Here is a 22,859-nt window from a genome sequence, read left to right as displayed (position 1 = left end):
CATAGTTTTGAAAGTGCTGCAGCTTTGTCACTGCCCTCATTATGGAAATATTGAACCTATCACAATCTGGTGGCTATTTTTCCCCCTTGGTGATAAAAAATGTGACTGGAAAAATTACAGTCCTTTGAAAAAACAAGTTTGCCCCCAGCAAAGGGAACACTAACGAGAGAGAATTGCTACATGAAAATCTAAAGAAAATTCATTTCACAATTTATCCATGATCAAAACAAATCCATTATTTCCTATGGTACGTTTAGCATTTTTCTAAAATCAAAATAGATATGAAATCTAGGTTGCCAAATGTGAGGGTCCATGAATTCCTTATCCTTTTAGTTGCGTTTATTTCCACTGATATAGGCGTTGTTTGTGCCATTGCAGGAACATGTCAATGACCAGGCACCTCAATGCCTTTGTTTCTAGGCCCACTTCTAAAATTCTGCCCTTTTTAATGATCTTGAAGGCCTTGTAGATGTAAAAGCAAAGTCTTTGGCTTATAGAAAAGCAGTATTGCCTAGATGCAGTAAGTGTTGAGGCAGCACTCTAGTGGAAGGGGTTTCTTTGGTGTACTAGAAAAATGCAGTAGCTATTCATGCTGGCAGAGACATCCAGGCATGGGGGGGGGGTTTCCTAAGGGGGAGCAATACATATTCCATTCCTTTTGTATGTGTACATTATATAAATTTTACCCACATGATATAATAGAGCTCGTGTTGCAATGGCATAGAGCGTCTTCTACCATTTTGAGGCAACTCCCCAATCCCACGGATGCCTCTTCTCTTTAGGACAGAAAAGACCACCATGAGGTTTGGGGGGAGCCATTTTGCCCAAGCCTTCAGAGAAGCAAAGATGCTCTTCAGAAGTACAGAATTCTAGAATTTGCCTATAGGTTGCAGTTGGGCCAACAGTTTTAATTAACATAATTAATTAACATAACTCTTGTTTCTTTCACATTCTCCATCTCTGGATTTCCACTGAAGCTAAATTAATACCTTTTAGTTGATTACATTCTTTCTTCTACGGATGGCTTTAATTGTGATAAATGATCTATTTTCCTCCAAGTCAGGCAGCTATGAAAGAATGTATCAGAGATGTTTACATAGTCAGAGCCTAAGTAACTAGAACGGGTGACCTTCAAATCCTTCTTTTAACCTAATACACCAAAAATATTTAGCTTTATAGAGTTCTGCTGAGCAGTTTAAAACCGAGAATTTTGTTTTAGTGTGTTGCAGCCTGGCTTTTATATTATTCCTTTTCCTCTTGCTTCTCAAGCCTTTGTAACCTTTAAATAACTCACAGCTAGAGGGCCATATCCAACTCCCCATGCTGTGCTAATGATTGTGTTATGCTTAATGGTACATTTATTAATGGGGATACTTCAGAGAGGGTGAAGGACAGTGGATCAACCTATGTGTATACATATCTGAAATTGCAAGCTGAATCCCCGGGATACAGTATACATTTAGACGCTGCTATAAATGTTTTAGAACTGCAGTTAAAGAGACCTACACGCTACATCAGAGAAAATGCAAGCCTGGCTGATAGAGAGTAGCTGTGGTTCTTAAAGCAACTGTTCCAAATGACTACAGGAGGTTCTGTGCTCATATTCTCACAACAATTTTGGCATCTAGTAGGATGTGTTTAAAGGTCATTTTAAAATTGCTACCACACCATGCATTCCAAAAGAGTAGTTAAAAACACCAGAGATGGGGGCTGCTAGGAGGCTTCTAATTCAGCTGTGTTCGCTTCCTGGGAAATCGTCATCAACAGCAAGACTCCTTCTAAAAGGGCTTAGAGAGCCCCTGCCACCTGAGAGAGAGAGCCATAGAATCATAAAGTGGGAAGGAGCCATTTACCCCCCATCAAACCCAACTCCCTGCTAGGAAAAGAAATCCAAATTAAGCATTCATGAATATGTGCAGTGAAAGGGGCCCCACAACTTCTCTGGGTAATTGGTTCTACTGCTGAATTCTCTTACAGTCAAAAAGTCCCCTCCCCTTCCTAATAAGTTAAAGTTTGACTTCCTGCAACTTGAATCAATTATTCCTCATCCTGCGTTCCAGAATTAATAGGTCTTGACCTTCTATGAAAGGTCTATCTATCCTTGCCGATATTTTAAGAACACTGTCATATCCTCTCTTACATGTCTCAAAGCTCAACACTGCCTTTTCCTTCAAATCATTCTTCATTTACATTCCACTCTCTCTATCCATCCTAGTTGGATCACTATATTCAGCTTATCTGAATCTTTATTAAAGTGTCCCGAAAAGGATCACAACTTGCTGTCGTAATGAGGTCTGACCCATATAGAATAAAGTGAAGCTCTTGCTTCCCATGATTTGAAAATTATGTTGAGGCAGCCCAAAATTACATTTGCCTTTGGGGCAGCCATATCAAATGGCGAGCAACTAAAATACCAAGAACCTTTTCACACCTATTCTGCATCATATATTTGCCCAGTTGATATTTTCCATAAGTAAAGAGCTTTGCATTTGTCTTAATTATGTTTCTCTCACCTATCATGATCAATTAAAATTTTCTGAATTAGTAGATCTCTATCTGTTGTTTTAGCTTTCTAATCCAGTTCTGAACCTTCTGAAAATCTAATAAGTATTTCTTTCACCTCTTTCTCAAACACATTAATGAAATTGCAGAAGAGCACTGGGTTGAGGACCAAGCAATCTCAGTCCTCCTTTTAATAAATCCCATCCTTCATTTGCTCTATGCTAATTATGAGAATTGTATCTTTAGATCTCAATTATTAAATTATATTTCTTTCCTGTAATTGTTGATGTTTAATTATCTTCTTCATTTTTTAAAAAAATAAATTGAATATCGTATATAGAAATGCTCATGAATAGTGTTCTTCCATATGTTTATGTCATTTTCTTCAAGAGGGTACATACAAGTCCCGATCCAGTTCATATTGAAGGCATCATTCAAGCCGCTTCTAGGTTGAAAGTATTAGCTGATGACAGAATAACAGAACAACAGAATAATAGAGTTGGAAGGGACTGTGGAGGTCTTCTAGTCCAACCCCCCTACTCAAGCAGAAGATCTTATACCATTCCAGACAAGTGGCTGTCCAGTCTCTTCTTAAAAATCTCCAGTGATGGAGCACCATCATCATCACATCATCATTGCCTGGAGGACACTCGTGGGGGCTCATTTCATGTCCCATCAAAGAGCTGGAGTTTTCATCAGAGTTTTCTTCTCCACCCCATGCTCTGAGGAACTCATCCTCAAGAATCTCACATTCTGCAATCAAACATTATTACTACTCCTTGTGAAATACAATAATTTCATGACATTAGTTTACCATCCCAAAATGCTGATCATGATCCTGAAAACCCCATCCTTCCCCCATATACATCATTTTGACAGGCAGTCAACCATTTTCTATATTCTTCTTTCCTTATCCAGTCCTCTTTTCACAGATTGAAAGGTTGAACGAGAATACCATTTGAGCTCATGAGTTGTTCAGCTTCCATCCCCTAGTTTTGAAGCTGCCTCTAATTGGTCTTGGCAGTATCATTTCAGATCCAGAAGTGAAATTCAAGACAAATTCTATCTTTTTCTGACCCCAAAAGCCTATGGAAAATGCTCAATTGTTATTCTGTCCTTGTAGTTTGCAGATACTGTAATTGGCTAGTACATTTGCCCAGATATAAGGGAAGGAGCTAGTAGTTAAATGTAGACTGGAATCACAGTGCATTTTCCATAAAAGATGGTTACATTAGACCAAATGAAAGATTCAACAACTAAATGGGTGCTCAGTTTTGCAGGAAACACAATTTTTGCATGGAAAGAAAGGTGACCTAACAAATTAATGAGACTGAGTGGAATACCTGAATATTTTTCAGCACACTCTTCTGTGTGGTAAAAGTTTTATTAGATCCATGTTGTTATAGTTCTTTCTTTTTAAAATTGTAATTGTCTTTACCACAATAAATATTAATACATATTATTTATGACAAAATCCCTCAAGCCAATTAACAGCAGGGGTTCTTTGTGAGGAATGTAGAGTGCAACTAGAACTAACATAAAATGTCAAGCAGTTGCACACATTGATCTGTGTTCCAGAAACTTTGATAATATTTAATGCAGGGATAATCTTAAAAATTCTCTAAGAGGGAGAAAACAAGTTAGATAATAGTTCGTATATGAAGGTTTTATCTAACAGAAATTCTGATGTTGATCAGGGTTTTAAGGTGAAACATCAGTGGACAATTACCAAGATCCATAGCTCAAGAAGGCTATAAGTGGGATCCTCTTAACTATTAGTACTCCTCAATCTGACTAGTGTCCCTAAGAGTCATAAGGGGGGGGGGAGAAAGCAAGGTACAATCCATTCACTCTCATTCAGTGTCCTTTTCTACAATTTATTGAAGCTTAGGTTGTGTGGAGTATAGTTCCCAGAATTATGAGTTGTTATCTTAATATATTTGCAGAAAATAGGGAATGCTGGCTAAGTGTAGGCAGTTACAGATATTGATCTCAGGGGAAACGGATAAGACAGTAGAAGAAATAGAATAGAGTAGAAATGAGGAACAGGTGATTCCAATGAGAGAAGGGGTAGCCGTTGAGGACATCTTGCTCAAGAATCTTCAGACTCTGGAAATTACTTCTGGGTAAAGAAATACTTCCACATGTATTTTTACCACTTCTTATACCATCACAACAAAAGGCTTAGAAATTATGATAAAAGTGGAGAGAATTTCAATAAATATGGGGCTGAGATGGAATTCTTACAGGTAACATAATGGTAATTTTACAGTTACATTCATACCACCTTCTGTCATTTCCAAGGGAAAATGTCATCAGGGAATTCCTCCTGTTGGGCTTTTATGGGGCAATGCTCCTGTTATTGGAAAGGGGAATACATGCCCTTGAAAAATCATTGGTGGAACTTTTTCCCTTGGAGAAATTGTCCACTTAGCCAGCATTACCTTCAGAACCACAGCAAGTGAACAAGAAGTAAAATAGAAACAGGGGACTCTTACAAAGCAGCTGGTGTGCCTGTGGAACTGATTAGTTGCCTTCAATGAGAATTGTTTAGCTAATGGAACGAAGTGGTATGTTTCAACTTGAGTGGATGTGTTGTGTGTTGCTTGCTTGCCAAGCATATGGTCAGAGGATGAGGGACTTACCCTTGCAGCTGATTCACTCATCATATGGTCTGAGGTTGATTGGATCATTAGAAATGCAGACACCATATTGGGTTGTGATTGGCATGCAGAATGCACGGTGACTTGCCTGCCTGGTATGAATGTTATCAAATTCTGTCTAGTTAAGCTGTTAAATGGTGTTTGTGAGGACACTGTGTGGCACCAAAATGCTAGATTATGCTGACATAGTCTATGTTGGCACCAATAATATTGGAAAACAAAGCTAGCCAGCCCAGGAAGACAAATTCACATTGAGATCCAGGACTACCAAGAATAGAACTGAACAAAAAAAGTGCTAACACTAATACTACCTATGGTGCATTTGCATCTGTTTGGTTCTGGTAACCACACTTGGAAAAAATGTAACAGAATTGTGGAAAATGGACAAAAGAGCAACCAAAATGAAGAGGGAACTCAAATACGTTTTGTATAAGAAAAGGCTAGTGTGTTTGGGACTCCTTCACTTGGAAAAACAGTGATAGACAAGATAAATGGTTAATATGGATTGAATCATACAAATACATTTCTAAAAATGAGTTTAAAAACCCCTTTTCTCTAAACACTAGAGACAGGAGCCATTCCAATGAAGGAGACTGAAAACAGATAAAAGAAAACACTTCTTCTTAGAACACATAATTTGTGGAAATCATTTCAACCTGACATTTAAAAGGGGAATGGATAAATTCATGAAGGATAGATTCCTAGTGAGTTATTAGTCTTGAAATCTCAGTGTTATTTGAGGGCGAAAGGGACCTCACTTCCAAATATCAGTGCAGGGGGGACAATGATGGTAGAAGGGTAGGGTTCCATCTCCTACTTGAAAGCAGCATCAAATAAGCCTCTTTGAGAAACAAAATTCTGAATAAATGGGTTTGGCCTGTCACAGCAGGACTGCTCTTATGTTCTTATCCACTTTTCTGTCCCCAGCTTCTTGGCCCAAAAATGTTGAAAAGCAATTTGTGCTCTGCTGTATGAAGAATTAACACTGCTGGTGACAGAAGTTATAAATTACTAGCAACTACTCTGTAAAAGCCAAAGGAAAGTTTGAATACAACACTGTCTTTAGAAATAAAAAAAAATGTCAATACAGCTAGTCCTCCATTTATGACCACAATTGAGGCTGGAATTTCCATCGCTAACTGATGCAGTCATCAAGTGTGATGTCACTTAGCAACAGCAACCCCTGCACTCGCCATCACTATCATTAAGCTAATTCCATAGGTCATTAGCTAAGGACCCATCCCAAGTCAAGCCATTCCAGGCTTGGTCCCTCCCAGCCTCAAGCTAAGGGAAGGGAGGGGATTGCCTCTGACTCCACCCACCCACGTATCTTCCCTCCCCATCTATTGCCCTTTTGACCACCTGAATCTTTCTTTGCAGAGTGGCAACCAGGCCTAGAACTGCACAGGTCTGGGGCTTCTTGCCACGCTGTGGCTCATGTGTTTCTTGGCATGCCACAACTCTGGAGTTGCAAAGAAAGTTCCAAGTTGCAGCATAGTAAAAAGCCTCAACCCCTCCCCCACAGCCCAGCCAGGTTGTGCAAAGTCACCATGCCCTGGGAAGTCCCCACTACACAGCACAATAGCAACCCCAACAGCATGAAGCAAAGCTGCAGCATCCCAGGAAGACCAAATAGCATGGTGCAAAGCCACAGCATCCCAGGAGGCTCTAACAGCATGGTACAAACAGCTGCCCAACTGCCCTCACTGCCCTGTGCACCAACTCTTGCCACTTTACATTCTACCTCTCCATCTTATGGCTCCTGCTGTTGTCCTTGTTGCTCCTGACCTGGTCCTTCATGAGGCAGTTCTGGCCCCATGAGGCCATCTTCCCCAGGTTTCATGAGGAAGCCATCATATACAACCTTGGGAAGAAAGCCTCATGCAACTCACAGTTGTCCCATAAAGGGGCAGGCTGGGCAAGCTTAGTTATCGGCAGCAGCAAGAAGATAGCAATAGTCAACTAGGGCAGCAAGGATGACAGTGCAGGGGATTGAAAGGGCATAGGTGAGGGGGACTCATGCCCTTGTGGTCCTAAGTTCAAGTAGTCTGTCAACCGCCCAAATTTTGGACATGTGATTGTAGGGTTGCTGTGATGACTATAACTTTGGCAGCCAGTCTTGTCTCTTTATTCAACCCTGCCATAATTTCAGACTGTCACTGAAGAAATGGTTGTAAATCAAGGATTATCTGTATACAGTATGCCTAGTTTTGCCTCTAAAATTGTCAGGATTGTGTTGATTTTTTTTTAAAGTTTATATTGTAAAAGAAAACATTATTGCTGCATTGTTAGTTGAGCATTTCTCATGCATTTGAATTCAATATGATTTGTACTGATAGAAAGGTTTTGTTCTGTTTTGTTTCAGTGCTCCAGGAAGTGGTCCTATGTTCAGATCCACCACAGTTATGGTTCGAGACAATTTTAACAACATTCCTCAATGTGGTCTCATTGACTCTGTCAAAAAGGAACAAGATTTCAACTTTGCCCTGTTGCACAGTTCGAAGACTGCTAGCGATGTTGCATCTGTTATGCCACTGATTCCTGAAACGCCAACTAACAGTGGACCAGACATTAAGCTTGGAGATCAAGTCCAGGGACTCCATGGACATAAAGTAGGGTTTTCTTTTGCATTTCCCAAAAAAGCATCCATCAAACTAGAATCATCAGCTGCTGCTTTCTATGAATATAATGATGAAACATCAGCTGAACATGGAGTTAGTCGAAGAAGCCGGTTTGTTCCTGGGCCGGGGAATCTTCCAGTCTCATCAGCAGAAGAAATAGCCTTGTCTTTTGAAGAGAAACATAGTTCCATTGCTCCACTGATGGAGAAACGTGAAGTTGACAATGCAGAGTCAATCCCAGCACAAGATTCAAATGGACCACCCACTGAAAGGAATGGGATACAGCCATCCCCAGAACTGAGGCACCCTGTTTCTCATTTAAAAGGGCCCGGGTTTGTTGATTCAGACAGCTGTGGCACGGAGGTAGATTCTGCAGCATTACCTGATGAAATGCTAACCAAGGGAGCTTTGGGGAGCCAAACCCTTCCTGTGGAATGCAGTGGTAATGAACCCACGGGAAATGAAAGTGTAGTCCTACCTGTGAATGAAGAACATTTATCACAGCACAATCCCCAAGAAGAAAATGATCCAAACATTAGCAATGATTCAGTTACTTCTGAAGTCGAAATTAAAGAATGCATACCTGATGGACCAATTCCAGCTAATTCTGAAGAGGAAATTAGAACTCTGCCTAATAAACAAATTCCATCAAAAAAGCTTTGTGAGCCATTTGTTCCCGTACTTAACAAACATGGATACACCGTCCTTCAGTGGCCATGTGAAATGTTACTTTACACAAACACAGAGCCATCTATTTCATACAGTTGTAATCCTTTATGTTTTGACTTCCGGTCATCAAAATCAAGTGAGTCCCTGGAGAAAAATAAACAGCAATCAAATATTCCTAATTCAACCCAGAAGATTGAAGCTAGCCAGGATTTGGACTGCAACCATCCAAATGAATCTCTTTCAGAGAATACCGATTCTGCAGCTGCAGCACCGATTTCTTCAACAGAGAGCTGTAATCTTGAGAAAAAACAAGATGAATTATCCTTAGATCCTTCACAGTCAACTGGGAAAAATGAAACACATCAAAACATTCTCAAGTCTGCCGATGAACAAGAAAACAAAGGCTGGAACAAAAGGACACATGAAAAAAGATTTTATAGGAATAGGAAAAGGAAAAGGAGGAGAAAGCAATGCTATCATCATTATGAGGAAATGTCTGAGTTCACTGCTAAAATTTCTCCAGTAACTGAACAGCAGTTTACTGAAATTGATAAACATCAGAAACTTCATAGTACCTTGGAACAAGGCGTAAGTGAAAGTCAGTTAGGAGATTCAGTTTTGGAACAATTAGAGGAAACAGACAAAATTCCTGAGAAGGAGGACAATGATTATCCTGGTACTATATCTATAATTACACATGTCCATAGGAATCAAGGTCCTCAGACCATTTGTAACACAAATGACAATAGGAATTGTTGCATTAATTCTAATCATTTATGGACAAAGAGCAAACCAATCTCTCACAGACAATCAAACAAAGCGGGATCTAATTCTGGAAAATGCAATTCAGTTTATTCTAGACCACTTTGTAATTGGACTGCCACAAGACAATGCAGTAGCCCAGACCATAAACATCTAAGCCATTATCCAGATAAAAAATACACAAGTCAGTCACAACCCACAAAAAGAGCCTACAATTCTGTCATTGATGAACCAGAAAGATCCCACAGAAAGCGCAGATATCCTACCCACTCTTATTCTTCAGATGAAAGTTCAGCGGCACAAACATGTTTTTCAGAAGAGAATTTCAGGCAGCTGGGCAAATTAGTAGTATCTTGTAAGCCGAAACGGAAACGAAGGAGAAAAAGAATAAGGATTCATGATATATTTATAGAGAGGAGACCAGGAAAGAATATCAGTGTTAGATCTCCAACAGAAGTTGTGAAGTTTGAGGATTCTCCCAATAAATTAACTGAAGAAAATCCAGAGCAAATGAGTTCCCATTCCAGTGCAGATAATGCAAAAAGCATAGAAAACAAAATGCAGCCAGTTGGAAGTCAAACAGATTCACCATCTGAACATCTAGTTTCATCAGAAAATATCCAAGACTCAAACTGTCCCATCTCGGAGCATGCTCCCTGTCTGAAAGAACCCACGTATTCTGTTTCTCCTGTTATTGAACACAGCATTTCGACACCAGGGAAATCCAAGGATTTGCTGGAAGGACAAAAACAGAAAAATGAGAATGCCCCTGAAATACAGGCTTCCCTTAAAATGTCCACCTTTGACAGAAATCCAAACCAATCTCCCCCTAAAGGCTTTCTGTGTCCTGATGAGGTCACTGAGACTGCACCACAGGAGAAGCGAAACCCATCGGCCAATGAGTGGCTGAGGTACGGCCCGGATATATTGAACAGTATGCCTCCTATGCACTTGAAGGAAACCCACATGAACAGCCATGCTTTCTTAACCACAGAACAGATCCTCGCTCCATTCACCTTCCCTGAACATGCTCTGCTCTTGCCCAATGAAAACCATGACAAATTCAAGGATCTGCAGCTGGAGGCCTACCACCAGATCATCCAGCAAAACATGTTGGCGAGTAAGATGAAGCTGACTTTTCCTCCAGCTGCACTCCAACCTTCCGGTGCTCCTCTCCCGCCCCTCCCCTTGCAGCAGCAGCCTCTCTGTTCTACCTCTGTCACCATGATCCACCACACTGTTCTTCAGCAGCATGCGGCGGCGGCAGCAGCTGCCGCGGCTGCCACTGCAACTACATTTAAGGTCCTTCAGCCTCACCAGCAATTTCTTTCCCAGGTCCCAACTCTTTCACGAGTCCCTTTACCTCATTTGTCACTTGGGCCGAGGCTATGCCCTACGGGCCACACAGCCATGGTTGGGCCACCCCAGTTGCCGGTCATCCCGGCATCGATTCTCCACTCAAGCCATTTGGCTTTTCCTCCTTTGCCACACACTCTTTTCCCCTCCCTCCTGTCCCCGCACCCTGCTGTCATTCCATTGCAGCCCCTCTTTTAGGACCCGCTGAACAGTTCAAATGAAAAAGCAACACTTACACTGAAGGAACACCAACAGCATTGATCAAAGAGGAGGAGAAATCCCTCTACCAGTAGCCTAAAATTAAAAGGTTACTAAAGCCTCTGGACTGGGAATTTATTTGCTATTGGATTAACAATGCAAATATTCATGTAAAGTGCAGATTCATAATAAAGTTAAAGCACTGAATAGTCTTTATATAGATATAGATATAAATGTATGTATGTATGTATGAAGATCATGATTTAAAATATGTTAACATGTATATAAACTATATTTATAGTACTGTAAGTTATGTTGTAAAGTATGCACCTTGTTTTTTTAAATATATTTGTGTATTTGCACCTAAGTAATGTTTAGACAAAGCCGATGCACTATGTTTTGTACAACATTCCTTATAAACATATAGTGAGAAACTTTCTCCTGCAATAATCTTCATTTGTTATGAATCTAAATTTGTTGTTGTTTTTAAAAAAGCATTTACTCTTAGCCTTATATATACCTTTTTCTACCATTTAAACAGAAGTTTCCTCTAGATTTGGATAATCAAAGTTCCAAGCGTACTGTGATTTATTATTAAGGCCGGGAAGTAAAAATGCTTAAGGGGAGCAATCTTACTGAGCGGAAGACAAAGGGTAATTGATCTGATTGTATTAGCAGTTTGATGTTGTGGACTGAGACAATATTGCCCAATTTGTGGTATGCCTGAGTGGCTAATTTTATCTAAAAAATATAGAGAAAAGCAGGAAAGCAGAAGAGAGCGAGATGCCTTATTTTGGTTAATGATCAACATATGGGTACACAGAATTATTCCAATATTCAGCTCTAGTCAACTTGCTACTCCTCTGGTTTTTCTAACTCTTCTTCTGCATGGCTGTTTAAAAATACGCAAAGCCAGAGTGAGAAATCAAGGAATCCAATGTAGCCTTCCCATTATTTAGCCTGCCCACCTCAAGCAGCCTGTCACAACCAAGGTACAATTCCATTTTCTTCATACTCATGCTCAGTGCTTTTTTGTAAACAAACAAACAAAGAAAGGTGCCGGAACTCAAACACGTCATACAACCCACCTTGCCTACCCTACAAGGTTTACCTTTGTAGTTGAAAAAAAACCCCTTCCATTTTTAGTGTATCTAAAAGACTAGGATTTCAAGGTAAGTTAATACTATTAATGTTACCATGCACTGTGTGGCTTTAAATTACAAGAAGGCATTTTATTAATCTTTTGGGACATTTACCACTGGCATACCCTTTCAGTTTAATGAGTGGAAATGTCAGCTTTCTATGTGGAATGAAATTGGCCCAATAAAACAAAATTTGGTTGCTTGTAAAAGATTGAATTATTTTTAAGAAGTTGTCAAACAAGGTGGAAAATTTTACATTTGGAGTTTAATATAGATATTGACTTAAATTAAATTAAAGTTGAAACTTTGTCACTGAACAGATTACTTTTAATTTACCTTTAAGTTAAACCCAATTTAATAAATAGATCTGATTAAACCTCATACTGTAGGTCTACCTTTACATCTGACCAATACATAATTAATATATATTATTATTAATAATAATACCTCCAAATCACAAGACATTGGCTTTATTCTTATTCTTCCCCTCTGCAGTTTGAATATAAAGTATAAAAGACTAAAAAGAGATTTTTGTAGACATCCCAGCCTTTGAACTACCCAAGGAACTGAAACAGCACAGTTTCGCTGTCAGGCAAGCTTCCACGCTAGCCGCCTTTCTTTTCTCTCGCTTTGCCTCTTTTTAACCTCACACACACACACCACCTTCTGTAAGGGAAGGCAAAAGGCTCACTCACCCTCTCGTGAAAGATGGCCTCCATGTTTATGTGTCTCCCACCACCACCACCATCGGCTTCCATACCACATGGTCCGACCCAGCCAATCAAGCCATGCTTTGGCTGTGGTGCTCTGATGCCTCATGGCTCCTCCTAGAGGAGGCAGACAGCACCAGAGGGGACCCCGCTTGCACCGTACCACCAGCGGGGCATTTTCAAAAACAAACGAGGATAGGAAGGGAAACAATAGGAAAAGAACGCAACTCTGGAAAATCCGTTGAAAAAAGATGCCGGAACTCCGTTCCAGTGTGTTTTATGACAAAAAAAGCCTTGCTCATGCTGAAAATAGCTAAACTTATTGCTAATTCCATCAATGCAATCCACACATACCAGAGACGGATTCAGCATGGGTATTCAGCAAAGATCAGTTATCACCCACCTTAAACATTTAGAAATATTTGGCAGTGAATCACTATGCTATTATTTTTTTTCCCCTGCCAATAATGAGGTATAGATTGTGATTTTGATGGCAAGTGATGACTGCGTATTCCTAAACATTGTAGTGATGGGTAGAAAACTCACAAGACAAGTAATCAGTTTTTAAGTTTTAAAAATATGAAGTCTTTCTCGGGTTGTGTCTTTTTTCTGGTAACTATAATTTTCTTTTTCAATAATAATACAAAATCAGTTTGATTTTTTTTCTAGGATTTTTTACATTAACCTCTCGGTCTACCCTATAATTCTTCATGCTCTCCCATCCAACTGTTCACTGGTTCCAACGCTTTTAGCTGTTCAATACTATTCCAAATTAGCTATTTAAGGTAGGCTTTCAATATGGTAGGTACAAAATCTTTTCTGCTTTAAGATGGCTTTATGGACAGAAGTGGTTTAAGCCAAGGATCTCCAAACTTGGCAACTTTCAGACTTGTGGACTTCAATTCCTAGAATTCCTCAGCCAGCCCTGCCAGTCCTTAAAGTTGTCAAGTTTGGAGACTGTTGGTTGAGGCAAATAAAAGGAAGTATCCTAAAACTAACAGTTGAGTAGGACATATTGAATTACTCTCAACAGATTTTTGAGTAGAGAGGCAAAAGTTGGAAGGGGAAGTTTCCTTTCCCTAGTGGCTTTCAGTGAATCTCTTGCCAACAGTCATGAGAATGTGTGATTGGGCCAAGAACTAGATATTAAAATAGTTGATTAAATAGTTTGTTAGTAAATAAATAATAAACCAAGGTATTATGTTTAATTTGCAGGTGTGCTTATTTCTTGATATTCAATCTGCTTGTTTCCTAATATTCTTTAGGCTGCAATTCTATGAAATTTCTTCCATCGGTGCCAGAGGGAGAAGCTGACCTTCAGAGCTGAAAAATCTAAACTGAATTCTCTGAAAAAATATAACAAGTTTTTTTTCCAGTATTTGTTATATTGGATGTTAGTTTAGCTGAGTTCTACCCACTTTGAGAGTGGTCCAGAAAAATTATTTATATAGGATATGGATTTAAAGGATCCATAACCTCTTGATTCTCAAGAAGGGACTGATACATATTTTAGCTATCGTTATTTATCCATTTATTTCCTTCTTCCTTTCTTCCTTTCTTCCTTTCTTCCTTTCTTCCTTCCTTCCTTCCTTCCTTCCTTTCTCCCTCCCTCCCTCCCAAAAGAGGAGAATGGAAATACTGCTCTTCTGTCAAGTGTGGAAATCAAGAAATTCAGACAGTTCAAATGTATATAGGATTTATTGCAAGCTTAAGCTCTCTACAAGAATCTGAACTGCTAAGGTTCAAAGCAAATTGGCAGCAGGTAAGAGTCAATGGAATTCAAGGTGGCTGGACTTCTGGAAGCAAAGGGACTCAAGAATGATGATGTGTTTGACCCCTCCCTCAGGCTCAGTCTGGTCATCTCCTACATCTTTCTTCTTTTCCACTTTGTAGGATTTATGTTAGCATAGCTTTGGATCCTGCAGTATGTTTGTTATCAGAATAGTATTGCACTGTAACTATTTGACTAAGAGCAGTTCCACGGATCTTCAGGATAATGTCACTTTCCTGAGATAGGAGAGAGGTGGTCCTTTGGTCCTGCCTTGAAAACAAGGGCAGAAAAGTTGCTACCTTCACACAACAAAAGGCAGCAGTTGCCACGTTTGCTATTGGAGGAAAAGGAAAAGGGAAGGGCTTCTTTGCACCATGTAGAGGGATGGCAGGATTGGCAAATCTATTTGAGAACTGAATTTCTGCCTAGAGTAGACTATTTTCATCCAGCTTCAGTTTGCCTCAGTGTCAGGCTGATTCCAAGATAGAAGTTCTAATGTAAGCACCTCTCCACTAATTGGTAAACAGCCTTTCTTAGAACCAGGCCAAGGGGCTTGTGTGGCTGAACCTAAAGGTGATATTTATAAAGATATAAATCCAGTGGACTTACTTCTAGAAAAGAGAGGATACAAATTCAACTAAATAAAACTAGCAATTTTGAGGAAGCACCCAATTGCAAAAATATCAACTATGCTGAAATTCTTCTATCAGTTTCCCATATTTCATATTTTTACTCTGAATAGTGCTGCCAAGCTTTAGAGAAGTTTGGCTAGTTTTGCTTTTGTTTCTTTTTCTCTAAATCTCCTGGGTCCACACAATTAATTAATCTTTGGATTGCAATGATAAACTAAATGAGATTATAGATTTTGTTAAATTGCTTCTTGTTCCCAAAAGAGCAACATGGGCAATTGATTGAAAAGTTAATATGTTCCACCCAAATGAGAAATATAATTTTTTAACTCCCTGACCTTGGAAAACAGTGATCTGACCATTCCACAAATATTTAGGAAGTTTATAATTAGTCAGACAACATATACCGTGTAATTTGTTTGAATGAGGTTTTGTTTTGCATGCTTGTCAGTTTGATAGAATCACAATTCCCCTCCTTTGATAGCTTTTAATTTGTCACAAACTGTAACTGCCAAACTGTAGAAGGTGGAAAGAATTCACAATATAAGCCTGAATACATCTAGCTGAAGACTTCTGCACAGTTAAAGGTAACTAAAGACAGTCTAAACATCTGGAAATTCTCTAAATCAAATTCCCTACCTATCATGTTCTGATATGTTTGAGAACTGAAGCATTATTAGCAGCTAAAGTCAGGCAAAAACAAAATAAAATAAATTTACTGGGCCATCAAAAGATTGGGAAGGAAGCAAAAAAGTCAAGATGGTTGCTGCAGCATGATCAAATCTATGGCTTTTTTGTACATTAATGCTTGTTAAAGGGAGAAGGCTTCAATTGTGCCATAGTGGCCACCATCTTGATCTTTTCGGCCTCCATTGCAGGTGCCATTGCATCAAAGATAACTTTTGGATTGTACTTGTCTTGGTATTTTTCAAATTTCATAAGCTAAGAACATTTTGTTTCCATTGTGATACCTTAAGATTTCTTAACTAAGGTATCTTACACTTTGATTCCCATCAATCTCAAAACTGGAGGACTAGGGATTTTGCAATTCCAAGTACGGAAGGCATGATATTAGAGAAGCCTTGTTGAAAACAATAAGAAAGTTCTTCAGATGAGATGTTGTAGAAATATATTTAGTAAAGCTGTAACAACATGACTTTGCAAATAGTAGACTAAATGTCACTTCCTCTAACTCTTTACTATTAATTACTGTACCTGAAAATTGACTATGTCCTTCTGAGATGAAATGTCGGTCACATGTAATGCACAAGCCACTTTTTAACAATGAGTCTTTGAACAATCCATAATGGCCTCATTCTACTTGATGCTAGGCCAAGTATATTAGATCCATAAATTACACTAATCCAACAACAAGGACCTCATGACACAATTTACTATTACAGTAAGTATGATCTAGCTGGTTTTCTGTTATTTTGGTAGCGTTTTGCTGAGGCTTTTTACAAATAGCAAAAAAAAAAAATATTGCTAAAATAGTAGACATGATTTTTGGATGATCTTGGCATAAACTGCATTGTCCTTCATGGTTTTGAGCTGGATTAGAAGAAGGTTTTATTTTTATTTATTTAGAAAGGTTGAATTGTGTATGTTCAAAAGCAGACTGAACAATGTTCTCCTCAACCTTACCCACATTGATGATGGTGATGATGATGATAAACTTCCCTGCTCACAATTTGGTACTTTGTATGTATCATAAAGCAAAGAGAAGAAAGCCAAACCTAAAAAGAAAAATGAAAATCAGTGCCATAGAAAACTGACAAGAATCAAGAAAAAAAGAAGAAGAATATAAAAGCAATCACAAAATCCACATGTTATACAGAAGTAATCTTTCTGTGCATGATTTGGCAGTCTCCAAAATGGATATCATTTCAGAAACATTAAACAAACCTTCCGTTGTCTTAACAGTCATTTGTGTTTTTCACCTTTTCTGTAATTGTCTTTCTACTTATTACAGAAGATTTAGATATTGTCAAGTACATAAAGATGTTAAAGGAACTTCATTTTGCCTTCCTTCCATTTTCCCAAAGAGGGTTAAGTGACTGGCCTGCAAACACTCTAGAAAGAAAGTATGTTAGGCTTAGGGCCTTCCTTCACGATTTTGAGGTCAGGGGGCTTTCCTGCTTTCAGATAGAATTTTGGTAGCATAAAGTGTCCTTCTCTTTCATAAAGTAGAAATTTCATCAAAACCAAGTGAGTGACCCATTAAGTTATTGTTTATTCAAGTATTTTTCATGTTTTTCGCACCAAGGTGAATTTTGTTCTTGAATCAAAACCCAGAGGCATACTTTCATTTGCATCAATAATAATAACAACAACAATAACCCATGTCCTTGGGAAAGGCTCAATAAGTAGATAGAAATGCAAATTCAGCCTAAACATCTGTGACAACCATAATAATACACCATATATACATATACATAATCAAAAATTTCAGAAATTCTCCTTGAGACTCTTTGTTACCACACACTTGTTGTTCAGTGCCATCACTCTTACCAGCTAATTTCAGGCTAGTTTTGGCTTCTTTAAATAAACAAATAAATTCAAGATCTAGTGACACTTATCAGTTCTATCCTAGGTAGTAATTAAAAAAAAATAAAACACCTGGTATACTCTTATTCTCCCCATTTGGATAATTTCAGTGTGAATACATCCAACACATATTAATCCAACAAAGTACAATTAACACCCTGTTGTTGCCTACTAGCAAACTAATTTAAATAACATTTGAAATATATTCATATTGTTTCTATTGCAGACTATTTTCTCAAGTACCCATATACATACACATCTAATAAGCATCCCCCTAATTTTATCACATTATTTCAACTATTTTCTATCAACTGTAGAGACAGATTTTATAAAGCAGGTTGTGTATAAAATGTGATTAATTACAAAATAAATTAATATGACTTGCTGTACAATATGTATATAAACATTTTGTAGAGCATTATGGATTTATGTAATATAACAATTGGATGTTTAAACATGTTTTTTCTGATAGTTTTCAGTTTCCTTTTCTCTTTTGGCCCTTTTAAAAGATTTAATCTTCTTTTGTTTGTCGGCTAGTCACATCTTTAAAGTTTCTTAGGATTTATATTACTAAATAAGGATTAGATCTTTTTTGTATTTTTATTTGTAAAATAAATAAAATTGTACTGATGTATGGATCATATGATTTTTGCTCAAGTGTTCAGTGCTGAAATTTCAAATACATTTTCTACTTGCTAAGTAGATTATAAATCACTAACATATTCTAGTGGAGAAAATCTGAACACAACAAGGGCCTTCTAGGAGCAATTTGTTTTTGCAAGCCTACTTAGCTCAACTGTTCATTGAAAAGCTGTAGAATGTTCTACCTGCTGCATTTTAAAGCCTCCTGAATCAGTGCTGTGTGATATAAATCTAGATGGAGAAAATACTTGCACATAAGATTTTATGAATATTTTTTATCTGAATTTCTCCAAGAAATCTTTTCAGATATTTAGAACCTTTAATATGAAGACAGTTATCTTTGATAGCTGTGGGAGACTTATGCAGTTTTCTTTTTAAAATAGAAGTCTTGGAAGATGGAAAACCATGACGATTATGGAGACCACCTAGACAGAGCTAGCCTTTGTCGACTGTTTGTTTATTTGATCTTAGAATTTAGAATTTGTTGGAGGAATTTTCTTAACATCTCAAGCAACTGATGCACATATAGCTATGAATCTTATAATGAATATACCAGCAATTGTGATGAATATCTGTAGCTCAGGTATAAGATGAGGATGGAGGTTCATTCTCCAAATTTGTGGGCTAGTTTCCAAATGTTTGATTACCAGGCTAGGTAACATCTTGAGTGGAATTTAAGGAATGCCAGTGTTGGTATTCTTCTGCTTATAAGGGCTTCAAGTAGTCAGTAGGTCTTGTGGTGGGAGGCTCACATCAGGTGAGGGTCTAGTCCTGGGATCTTATGAGGGGCCATGTGTGGTCACATCAGTGAGGGTCTTGTGATGGGTCTTGTGAGAGTTCAGGTGTGGGTCATTTTGGGTGTAAATTACAACAATGTAATTTACAAAATCAACTGTAAAAATTTCATACAATTCTACATGGGACAAACATCACATCAGTTGAAAACCAGAATCCATGAACACTAGCTGGCAGTCAATCACCATGATCCCAAATCCCTAACTGCTACTCACACTGACACAGAACAGCATCAATTTGATTGGAGCAATATAAGAATAATTGGCCATGCTACCACCTGCCACACGTGAGTTTATTGAATTTATTGCATTCCACAAGCAATTCCAGCAACAGATAAATTGACCTACAATTAGCCTATGAATTAGCCTGAGAATTCAAATCAACCACACAACCAACCAGCACCAGCTTTCAACCAACCAACCCACACAAACATCCCACCTCCCAACCAGCACTTCACCTCCCAATGACCCTAATATGACCTCCCTATCACAAGACCTCCTGACATGACCCTATCACAAGACTCTTGCCTGACATGACCCACTCCTGACTCCTCACAAGATCCATCACAAGACTCATCACAAATCCTCACTGACATAACACACACCTGACCCCTCTCAAGACCCATCACTAGATCCTCACATGATGTGACCCTGCCATCACAAGATCTATTGACCACACAAAGCCCCTGTAAGCAGAAGAACACCAACAATGACATTTCCTAAATTCTGCTGAAGATGTTACCTAGCCTGGTAACAAAACATTCAGAAACCAACAGATAAGCTCGGAGAACAAACCTCTACCCTCATGTATCAGCAAGTTATGGGTTCAGCAGACCATTTAATAAAATCTCCCAAGAGCTTCTGTAGAGTTGATGAGATAATGTGGGTTAAACTATGCTACCATTAGAGGGCAACAATGCTTGATGAATACCCAACATGCATTACATTAATATGTCCACATCATACTTGATAGAAGTGGCAAATAGTGTACTACAGGTTTCCAGTCTAGGCCTTGCAATGTTCTATCTGTTTATTATTTATCTATGTATCTGACTCAAGTGAGAAGTTAGAAAATATGTTTTGCAGAATCAAAAAGATATTAGGGGATAGCCAACACCTTAAATGGCAATATTAATATTCAGGAGAATGCTGATACACTACAGGAATGAGTAAAAATCAGCAAGATGAATTTCAAGGAGAAAAATGTGTAGTCCTACACTTGAGTAGGAAAAAAAATCAAAGGTATGACTATAGAATGTGGTGAGAAAACCATACGGTGTAATAGTATATATAAAAGATCTGGATTTCTTGGTGAATCACAAGCTAAGTGTGAGCCAAGATAGTTATAAAGAGACGAAGAAGAAAAAGAAGCAATAAAAAATAAGAAAAAATGTTAGTCCGTATCAACAGAAGTAAAGTTATCAAGATTCTTTTTTTTTCTATTCTGCATTGGTCACAGCACACCTAATATATTGCATCCAATCCTGGGCGTCACGTACTTTGGCAGAATGCTGACAAACTGTCCAAAGGACAACAACCATGATAATAACATTCCTTGAGAGAAAAATTTATGAAGAACAGTTGGAGACACTGTGTATATTTAGCCTGGAGAGGAAAAAACTGCAGGGAATCATGAGAGCTGTGATCAAGTATCTGAAGAGATGTTATGTAGACAATTTCTTACTGTTTCAGAAGATAGGATGAGAAATAGAGAGCTTAAAATACAAGTAAGTATATTTTGGTTGGACAGCAGGAAACATTTCCTAACAGCAAAAACTATTTCTCAATGGAAGAAATTGTCTCAGGTGGTGAGGTACTTTCCTTCAGTGAAGGTGGTTAAACAAGAGCTGGATTGGGGTTTCTATAATAATATATTTCTTGACCTGGTCAGAAAGTTGGATAGTGTTTTGTAACCTTTAAGATGTGTAGATTTAAACTCATAGAATTCTTAGCAGTGTCCATGCTGGCTGGAGAATTATGGGAGTGGAGGTCCATACATCTTAAACTTGCTGAGGTTGGAAAATGCTGGACTAGATTACCTTTAAGACCTATCTGACCATATGAAGCCTTTATAAGCAGAAGAACACTGACACTGACATCCCCTGAAGATGTTACCTAGCCTGGTAACAAAATGTTCAGAAACCAACCCACAAGCTCGGAGAACGAACCTTCAGCCTCATGCTATACCAGAGCTACAGATATTCACCACTATTGCATACTTTCTATCCCTTTCAGTGATTCAATAAAAAAAAAAAATCACAGATCACATAACACATCAAGAGCATAGAGGTCAACTCATTCCAATGGTCTACTTTTCAACTGAAACAGTAATCCATCATACTCTGCAGTGTACATGTTTGAAATGAAAGTTAAATATTCCTTATGAACCTGATTCAAGATATGCTTATTAGAGCTATGCAGTACTTCATAAATAATTTTGAAAGGTACTTCAGAGCTCACAGAAGCACAAATATAGCACTTTTCCGCAACTCTTGAAAGTAGTGCATTTCCCCCCATAATTGCAGAGTTGTTCTCTGTATCTGCCATGTGATTCCCAAGGGGGAGGGGGAAAAATCTGCTTTCAAAACTTGCAGGTAGGTGTTATATTTATACTCCTTCTAGATTCCAAAATATTTTGGGGAGCATTAAATCCAGAGGACGGTTTGTCAGCAAATTTCACAATGACTGTGGAAAAAAAGTTGCCATAATTATAATATTTTTACCACCTACACTTTATGTCATGCCGCAGGAACTATATCAATGCAACGCTGTTTTCAAAACTTTTCTGGGAAAAAATTGTATTGTCTTCTTCTATAGCAGACATGTCAAACTGCCGGCCCACGGGCCGGATGCGTCACACCAAAACCACACCCACCCCATTGCCGGCAATGGGGGAAAAGTCGCGATACGTCACACAACGTCACGTGATGTCGTGAGTTTGACATGCCTGTTCTATAGGATACATTTTTCCCTCACTAAATGTTTTGTTATAGCATGTTCTCCAAAGCATGCTCACCTCCCAAACATGCAAGATGATGACAAACATATTGTATAGAGATTGCACGATGCAAAGGCTTTTTTTTTTTTTAATTTTGAGGATGAATTCAATAAAATTATAGTTCAAGGGGCAAATTCCAACTTTTCAATCATTAGAGTACAAAACATCATGCCTTGTTTCCTTCATACTTTGTTTGTTCTTTCTTCCCTTTTCAGCATAGATTCTGATTTGTTTGTAAAGGTTTCACAAGTCTAAGTCTAGTGAGATTTTTCCTAATGCCTGTTTAGAAACACTGCAGCCATTTTGCTGTTAGAATTGGGCAGCAGAATAGCCTCTGTAAGCAAATATCTGTGGAGTTTTCCCTCTCTCCACTCTGAGATAGAATGGGATTTAAATCCTCAGAGAGGCAAGAAGCAGAATTGCCTTCACTGCCTTTACACTCTCTAGTAGGCTATATACATCTCATCCACCAAGTCACAAGTGTGACTCATATATTACCATCTCCTTCCTTGGCTCTAGCAGGCTTTCTCCTCATGCACATGATGGATATTTCTCTTTTCCAGGAGATGGTTTAATCATAGTACAAACAGGCTCACATGCACAAAGACAGAATTCATCATTAGGCCTCCTCTGCCTGCTTAAAACAGGTCCTGCCATCAGTTTTCTCTTCAACTAGATGCCCTTAATTTGCCTGCTTTACAATGTCTAGGGGAAATTAGCTTTATGAAGAAAAGGGGGAAGAGGCAGGAGAAATAATAATAATAATAATAATAATAATAATAATAATAATAATAATAATAATAATAATAATAATAATAATAATAATAATAATAATAATAATAATAATAATAATAA

The 22,859-nt window shown here is 38.3% G+C and overlaps 1 protein-coding gene across 1 annotated transcript in view; it reads left to right on the top strand.

Moving 5' to 3' along the window:
- The window catches only part of ZNF804A (zinc finger protein 804A), a 232,099-nt gene extending 221,328 nt beyond the window's left edge, over positions 1-10,771 (top strand). The window contains exon 4 of the mRNA XM_015820083.1: positions 7,531-10,771. Within this exon, the coding sequence (XP_015675569.1) occupies positions 7,531-10,771 (3,241 nt within the window). The remainder of the gene's footprint in view (positions 1-7,530) is intronic.
- The last annotated feature ends 12,088 nt before the right edge of the window (positions 10,772-22,859 follow it).

This window comes from Protobothrops mucrosquamatus, unplaced genomic scaffold, assembly GCF_001527695.2.
Source record: "Protobothrops mucrosquamatus isolate PMUCROS unplaced genomic scaffold, P.Mucros_1.0 scaffold1057, whole genome shotgun sequence".
Lineage (NCBI taxonomy): Eukaryota > Metazoa > Chordata > Lepidosauria > Squamata > Viperidae > Protobothrops > Protobothrops mucrosquamatus.
This window is presented reverse-complemented; position numbering and strand designations above follow the sequence as displayed.